The sequence below is a fragment of the Mastomys coucha genome, unplaced genomic scaffold, assembly GCF_008632895.1.
Source record: "Mastomys coucha isolate ucsf_1 unplaced genomic scaffold, UCSF_Mcou_1 pScaffold15, whole genome shotgun sequence".
NCBI classification, from domain to species: Eukaryota; Metazoa; Chordata; class Mammalia; order Rodentia; family Muridae; genus Mastomys; species Mastomys coucha.
Window position 1 is genome coordinate 116,200,286 of NW_022196897.1, and position 8,143 is coordinate 116,208,428.

At 54.0% G+C, this 8,143-nt stretch overlaps 1 protein-coding gene across 3 annotated transcripts in view; it reads right to left on the reverse strand.

Annotated features, from left to right (window-relative positions):
* Positions 1 to 1,279: 1,279 nt before the first annotated feature.
* Lzts3 (leucine zipper tumor suppressor family member 3) overlaps positions 1,280 to 8,143 on the reverse strand; it is a 9,887-nt gene continuing 3,023 nt past the window's right edge. For 2 of the 3 annotated variants that reach the window (XM_031371921.1, XM_031371922.1), the window contains exons 2-5: positions 6,149 to 6,311; positions 5,222 to 5,698; positions 4,085 to 4,933; positions 1,280 to 3,757 (exon numbers count right to left, since the gene is read on the reverse strand). In XM_031371921.1, the coding sequence (XP_031227781.1) occupies positions 3,059 to 3,757; positions 4,085 to 4,933; positions 5,222 to 5,698; positions 6,149 to 6,220 (2,097 nt within the window). In that variant the 5' untranslated portion in view covers positions 6,221 to 6,311 and the 3' untranslated portion in view covers positions 1,280 to 3,058. The remainder of the gene's footprint in view (positions 3,758 to 4,084; positions 4,934 to 5,221; positions 5,699 to 6,148; positions 6,312 to 8,143) is intronic. The other variant, XM_031371923.1, reaches the window with a different exon arrangement.

Sequence of the window (8,143 nt, forward strand, 5' to 3'; positions counted from 1 at the left end):
TCAGGGCCTGCTCTTATATTGGTTCTGGGGATTCAAACTCAGGTTTACATACCTGTATGGCAGGCACTTTACTGATTGAGCCATTTCCCCAAGCCCCAGAAAAACTTTTCTTTTTCTTCTTAAGTATCTGTATTTTTTTTTATCAGTTTAATATGTTTGTTTGTTTGAGACAGTGTCTCACTATATAGACCAGGCTGGCCTCCAACAGTGATCTGCCTGTCTCTGCCTCCTGAGTATTGAGATTAAAGGTATGTGCTACCACACCCAGCATCAGAAAAACCTCCAATATTATGATGAAGTGGTGCAAATCAATCTTATCAAAGAGCTGGGATGCTCTGTGGCAAAGGGGAGACAGGTTGGGTGGATGAGTGGGAGGGTGAAAAATCTAGACTCTATCTCAGTGCTTCTCAACCTCCCTAATGCCATGATGATCCTTTAACACAGTTCCTCGTGTTGTGGTGAAACCCCCAACCATAAAATTATTTTCTTCATTACGTCATAACTGTAATCTTGGTACTGTTAGGAATCATAATGCAAATATATGATAGCAGGATGCCCAATATGCAACCCCTGTGAAAAGCTCATTTGACCTGCAAGGGGTCAAATGCACAGGGGTCAAGACCCACACATTGAGAACCACTGCTTTAGATCCACAGAGAGCCATTATCTGTGATACCTGTTACTAGACTTGGTTGGGTGAAGGGAAAATAAAGCACAGTTTAAACGTGGTTAGATGTGATGTTTACAGAATACTGTTGTTGTTGTGAGGCTTTGTCGGGAGGACTGCAGGAAATCATGTAAAGGCCAGGTCACCATCTTACAGCATCCTTGGGTCTTTTGTCGTTCATGGAAAGCCCATTCTGTGATTCCATGCTAATCTCTGAGGTATTCAAGTGACTGCAGGCTGCGCCTAGATGTCCCTATCACCGGCCTTCTGGATAGCAGCCTAGTGTACAGCTCCTGAGCTAGTCAGCTGGTAGCACTGCTAACAGCCTGAACTGAAGAGAGAACGCCCCGGTTGGTAGGAAAGGTGGAACCACAACTCCTGGACATGGATGGAAGACTTAGGCTTTGAGCCAATCTCCTGGCATAGTACAATGAGTAACTCTGGTCCCATGCCTCCTCTGGAGAAATATCTGTTCCAGCTTTGTCTTACACCCCCAACCTTACCTCCCGTATTTGCAAAGATACAAGCTGGCCACAGAATTGCCATCCAAGAGGCTTCCTCCATTTTATTTCTTTGGGAAAGGAAAAAAATGAAAAGTCTTTCCATCACATATGGTAGATATATATATTTATATATTTATATATTTATATATAATTTATTTTGCAGTTGGACATTCCAAAGCTGTTCATATTTTTCTCTCCCCCCATCTCTTTTGTTTTGTATTAATGCCTTTTTCCCAGTCCCCTTGGACCAGGCTTAGGGGCTGAATCAGGTATACTGAGGGATTAGAGGAATGGGCAGTGGTTGCCAGAGTAGCCTCCAATCAAGGTCAAAAACCTGTTGAGGACCACCCAGAAGGAGCTGTGCAGATAGTTGGAGGCTACAAATAGGGCACTCCTATTTTTGTAGGGGGTGCACAGCTTATTAAACAGTCACCAGTCATGGGAGGAGGCTGGTCAGGGCTTGGGGGACTTGCTCACAGTAGTTACCAACCCTCTCCATCCTGTCCCCAAGATGGGGTGGAAGAGAGAGTGAAAAAGAGAAACACAAGGACTGAGGGCCAAGTCTCCTCTGATTGTTATTGCTGGTGAATTGGAAATTTACTTTCTTAAAAGAGAAATTAGAATTTCCCTGCCTGTCTTGGGGAGATAGCATCTGAGAGATCCTAGAGAAGTTAGTGACATTGACTGTCACAACCCATAATGATGACCAAACCAGCCAACTCTGCCCTGACAAGTGAGCCAACTGAAGAGTCTGGTAAGCAACCCAAGGATCAGTAGTCTTCACGCACACGTTAGTTAGCCTTGGCCTTCGAGGGCAGTCCCATCCAACTCTGACTGGCCCCTCCAAACAAGGGCCCCAGGCTCAGACTTGGGCCAGTGGAGCTGGGAGTGAGCAATGCACCAAAAGCCAAGCAGAGCTTTCTGCTGGGAGAAAAGGTGAGACTTGGAAGAAAAGGCAGCCTGGGAAGATGTGAGCGTGAAAGGAGGCGGAGGGGGAGAGAGTGAGGGGGAAAACACAGGAAGACATCAGACGTCCATCTGACCTCAGAAACGGGGTAAACAGAATACCTAAGAGGCAGGTATAGCTATAATCAGAGCTGAGCAGTGACCCTAGGTTTGGAGGGGTCAACCAAGCAGCAGGGGATGTAGCCTTGTAGGATCCTGGCCAGAGGGTGAGGGTGGGGCTGCGAAGCTTCTAGGTGACCCTTCCCAAGGGTAGGAAAGCAGATCTCCCCCGGGCACTGAGCTTCCAGCCTCGGCTCTCACTTCCCTCACTATACACAGAGGGACACATGCTCAGGACTGAGGCTTGAGCCCAAGGTGCCTTCATGGGGTAAAGGTTGGGCAGGTAGCCCTCTCAACCACAGGCAGGCCATCTGCCTGGGGAAGGAGAACAGCACGTGGAGGAGAGAGACTAGGAGCCTAGGGGTCTGTCGACACTGGCAGAACCATGCAGGCTCCTCAGGCTGTGTGGCCTAGAAGGAGGGCACAGACAGTAGCACTGGACACAAGGTGGTGGTGGTGGCGGCAGCCCACGAAGGGAAAGGGGCTGGGATACTCCCTGGCAATGCAAGCCTGCTGCCTCCATCTCCAACACGAGGCTTTCCCAGAAAAGGGAGCATGCTCCCTGCGCCTGGGACCTCACCCCATTGCACTCTGCCCTCCCTGTGCTCTCCTTGGCAGGAGGGTCTGGAGTGGTTACCCACAAAGGCAGTGCTGGAGCTGCATGAACTGGGGGACAAGGGGGCTGGTCACAGCTGCTTCGAGAACCTCTTTGGTCTGGGGATGTGCAGCACACGTGGGGAAGAAAGATGAATGGAAGGGGACATTGGTGACTCCGACCTTCAGACAGGGCACTTGTCAGAAGGTTGTGCACGCCAATAGAGCCTCAGATTTCTGTGGACTCGATGCGCTCCAGGCGGGAGGGGGTCCAGGCTTTCTTCTCCTCTCCATGCTGGGGAGTAGGCGTGCTGGACCCCCCTGCTGCCCCACGCTCCCGAAGTCGCCGCTCCAGCTGCTGGTTGCGCTGGTACATCTCCACGTAACTCAGCTGGAGCTGCTTCTGGTACTCAATGACCTTCTCCTTCTCCTCCAACCACACCCGGCGCTCCTCTGCAAAGCTGGCACCCTGGCGCTCACGGGCACGCCGCTCAGCAGCCAGCTCAGCCTGGAGTCTTCCCACCTCCCTGCGTAGGGCCCGCGTCCCACCCTCTCCCCCTGCATCCACCTCCCCATCAACAGAAGACAGGGAAGCAGCAGCCGCCACCCCAGCCTGTCGGCGCATCTTGGCCTCGTCACTCTCACAGGAGGCCAGTGCCTCCTGTGGCTCGACCAGGTCCACAGGGGTCAGTGCAGGCTTGAGGCAGGCAGGGGGCAGCTCGCCTTCACTCAGCTCCAGGCTGGCCTGTTTGCTGCCGAAGGAGTCCCTCAAGCTGAGCAGCTGTTCCTCCTTCTCCCGGAGTGAGGCCCTACCCTCTCGAAGCTGTGAGCGCAGCCCCACGATCTCGCTCAACTTCTGCGACACATCAGCCTGAGAGTCCTTCAGTTGTTGCTTCAGGAGGGAAATCTCACCGGCCTTCTGGCACACCTGGACAGGGGCAGGCGGAAGCAGAAGCCGGGGTAAAGGCAGAGCTGAGGTAGTAAAGGCTCATCACAACCCAGGTCCCAGATCTAGCTCCAAAGGCACTAAGCACCTGAGCTCAGGCTCAGCCCCACAGGGAGCTCCCTGCTAGACTCATCTCTACAGCCCCAGGGCAGCCTCTGTTCTCAGTCACCCTGAATTGAATTGGTCCTACTCCTTTCGTATCCCCCTCCCCTAAACCCCGCCCTACACAGTAGTAAGGTTGGGGTCTCCAGAGGAAGAAAAGATGAAAGGGAGTCAAACAGGGAAAATCTAAGCCCCCCCAGCCCGCACCTCCCACTTAGTTTCCTCCATCCGGGGCAGGAAGTCGGCCTGCTCCTTCTGGCAGGCGGCCACCTTGTCCTCTAGCTCTTCCCGCTGCCTTATCAGCTGGGCTGCCTCCTCCTGCAGCTGTTTCTTGTCTTGCTGTAACCGCAGCACCTGCAGCTGTAGGCCCTGCTGGGCACGCTGGGCACGGCGGGCCACCTGCTGCAGCTTTCCACTGCAACCCTGCCGGAGCTCGGCTAGCTCCCGCTCCCATGCCTTCTGCCGCTCCTCCAACACCTGGGCCACCGCTGCCTCGCTCTGTTCCAGGCTGCGCCGCAGAGCAGCCACCTCCTGCTCCTTCTCCCACAGCCGCTCCTCCAGCTCCTGGATCAGCGCGCTGGGCGAGGGTGGTGGACAGGCTGCAAATGGCAGGCCCCCATTTCCGCCCTCCCCGGATCCCAGGTGGCCTGACCGCCCCATGGATGATGACGACCCACTCTTACTGGAAGCCCGCCCACTGTCAGAGGTCCCCAGATCTTGGTAGCCTGACCCCCCACCGCTGCTACTATAGCCAGCAGTGCCAATACGGTTGATATGGCTAGTGGAAGCACTGAGGGGTGCCAGATGCTGGCTATAGCTGGAGCTATAGGTGGGCAAGCTTGTGAGTGAGTTCCGGCCTGAGTCTGAGAGGCCGCCCCCACTCCCACCAGCTGGGGTCATGGTCCGAGACTTGTCCAGTCCGCCTTTGAGGCCCGCGGGGCCCTGTCGTCCCTCAGGGGTCCCATTGGTCTGTGGTGGACACAAGTTCTGCATGGAATGGAAGTTCTTGGGTACAACAGGCTTGAAGGCTGATGGCCGAACTAGTGGCTCTGAGCACTGCACAAAAGGAAACGGGGAAGAGGCATCAGATTGAGATTTTATCCTTGGCCCCTCCTGCCCTCTGTTAGATCTCCCCATCTGGGGCTCCACTTCAAGTCTCCTACAAATCATCTCTGTCCTGGATCCACAAGTGAGACTTAGCCCCAGAGTTACACTCTACCCATTGCTCCCCATGATGTTTCCCATCCTGCCTTGCATGGTTCCCACTAAGAGCTCCCATCTACTTTCTTGGTTACCTCCCACTCTAAACAAGGCTATGAGGTTGTCCTGGTCCTGGGGACTAACCTGGTCTAGCTTGCCAGAGGTGGTCAGGAGCTTGGGTGGGTGATTGGGTTCGCGATACTGGGGTGGAGCCTTGTCGCTGCCCCCACTGCTGCTGCTGCCCCCACTGCTGCCCACCACATTACCACAGACATCTGTGTGGTCACTGCCCCGTAGCTCGCCATTGAGGTAGAGAGAGTTGGCGAGAACCTTGTCCTCTGATGGGTAGCGACCGGGTCTCTCCCGGTTGGCCCCGCTACCACTGCTTCTTGGACCAGGGAAACTGCCCTGGTTGCCCCCACCCCCTGTTCGAGTGCCCACGCTTTTCATAGGAAACTCCTGAGCATGGGTCACCCCACTACCCACACTGCCCATAGTCAGGCGGGGATCTGGGGGTCCAAGCTCAGAAGGCCGGGGGGCAAAGGCCAGGAGAGGATCCCTCCCTGGATCAGCACGCACAGGTAACGTCTCCAGCTTCGCCATGGTTAAGCTAGAAGGGCACTGTAGACACAAGCGGGAAGGTAGAGAGGTCAGAATCCATCCACCTCCACCCCCAAGCAAGTCAGCCGGGGGCCCCACTTTGTCTGTGTTTCTTACGGCGGACACCAGAGTTGCCAGGCCTCCAAGATGAGGGCACACAAACCCTCTCAGCTGGCCTCACTCCTTAACCCCACTCCAGGCCCGGTGATCCTCTTAACTGTGCTGCAACTCCCAGAATTTAGTTTTCATTAAATTTACCCTGGGTCATATTTCAGCTTCCTGGGCTGGGGAGATTGAACTGGTTGAGAAAAGCAGTGCCTGAATCCAATAGGTGACCTCAGAGGTTAGAGAAGAGACACAATAACCCTATACAAAAAAAAAGCTGACAGCGCGGGTCTTTCCCAGCCCCCCGAACCAAGGTGGTAAACAATCAAGGTGAAAACCAACTACAGGATAGACTTCTCTTCTTACCTTTCCAAAGAGGTGGGGGGCCGGCGGGTCCTCAAGCTTGGGACCCTCTGAGGCCAGGTCTGCAGGGGCCATATGGCTCTCTCTCGAAATCCGGGCTCGGCCCGAACCTGCTGCTCGACTTTGGACTAGCCGACCAAGCCATCCCGTCCTACAGTTTTCTCCTCTGTGAAATGGGAGAAATTAAAAAACCGTGCTGCCGCACGCCAGGCCCCCCGGAGGCAGCAGGCGAAGAGATGAACCCAGGTCTTGGAGTTGGGTGGGCGGAGCTGCCGATGCGGCCTGTGCCAAGGTCGCAGGTGGGAGCAGCCTTGGTTCTGCAGACCGACACACCCGGGCTATAGCTGCAGCAGGTAGCAAGAGAGCCTTGCCAGAGGTTTTCCTAACTTTGCTTCATGGGGACCTGGCCCCAGAGTGCCCCATTCTCTGAGATCAGTGCTTTGCAGCAGTCTTGAAGCTGGCAGAGGCTGGGGCTGGGCCGCAGCAGCACTAGAACACCAGCAGCCAACTCCTCCTTCCTAGCTTTTCCCACAGGTGGGTGAGGGAGGGGTGGGGCTTGTGCAACCGGTGATGACCCCTACGATGCCATGCCTGCTGAACCCTGCTAAGAATGCAGTCCCACCAGGAAGAGTTCTTGGATTAGCCATTCCTCCACATACACACGCCCCTTTGGACCTTGACCCCGTTCAAGTGACCATGAAGTTCGTTGAGCCAATTCTGTTGGGTGTGCTTTCAAAGCTGTCTCACAGAAGGGGGAGCAAGGCCTCATATTACTCCAGCTCAAAGAGGTCTAATTTGCTTCCTGCTTCTTTTGTCTCCAGTTAGCTCCTTGGAACACCCGTCCTAGAGATCTGTATAATACAGGTAGGCAGGGACACCACGCAAGTCCCTGCAACTGGCTAGGAGCTCTAATAGCTCAAACGTGTACCAATTATGAAAGAAGAGTGCTCTTCAGGCCTGTAAGCCTCGGAAACCCAGCAGGGCACCTTTCTTCCCTACTAAAGTTGGGTCCATGGAGCATCCCCTTGAATGCTCTGCAAACCTCCTTCTACTGAGAATGCCTAATTCTAATGTTGTGTTCTTCCTGCCAAGCCCCAAACCTGGGAGGCTGCTAACACACTTACCCTTCAATTTCTCTTGGCCATACTGTACATCTGGCTCTGGGCAGTGGTAAGTTTACTAGCAAGCTGGTCACTGCTATTGTAGAAATCCATTCACCTGTGCGCATCCCCACAGGAGTGGAGAACAGCACAGTTGCCACCCTCCCCTTTTAGGCCAGTCTGTGCCCACATGTAGGCTTACACTAGTCTTGGGCACAAGCGCATAGGGAAGGGCCTAAGTGCAGGATGCACAGGTGTACTGCCTCAAAGAGAGGCCTCTCTGCATTCTGCACCCTCAGAATTTTTCTTGCCTTCTCCTGGCTCCTGCTATCTCCACTCTGGGCATACAAAGACTGGCAGAGTGGAGGTTGAATGGCCTGAGGCTTGGAGCCAACAGGGAAGCCCGGGCATGGTTACAGGAAGAACTGTAATCCTCATGCAGCTGGAGCTCAGGTGGAGAGAACGTGAGAAGAGGCTAGGGAACCAGTGTGGGTGTGACACTGTTAACATGACAGGCAGAGATTGCCTGGGAGAAGACCAAAGATACCTCTTGCAGGGTGGAAGGACTGATTGTTAGCATCTGAGAGTGGCGTGGGTGGGCCTAGCATTGAGCAAGGGTGGTAGAGCCCTGTAACTCTGGGAGGAAGTGTGAGAGCAGCAAGAAGTCCAAGAGAAGCTGTGCCCTGACAGCCAAAATGGGAATTCAAAACAGCAGCACTAACCAGCCTGGAGACACAGGCCCTAATCCCTGCTACTTGGGATTCAGAAGCAAAAGGATTACAAGTTCAAGGCCATCCTGAGCAAATTACTGAGACTCTGTTTCACGAAATAAAAAAGGCTCAGTGGTTGACTACTTTCCTACCAAGACCCTAGGTTCAATCCCTAGTACAAAAAAAAA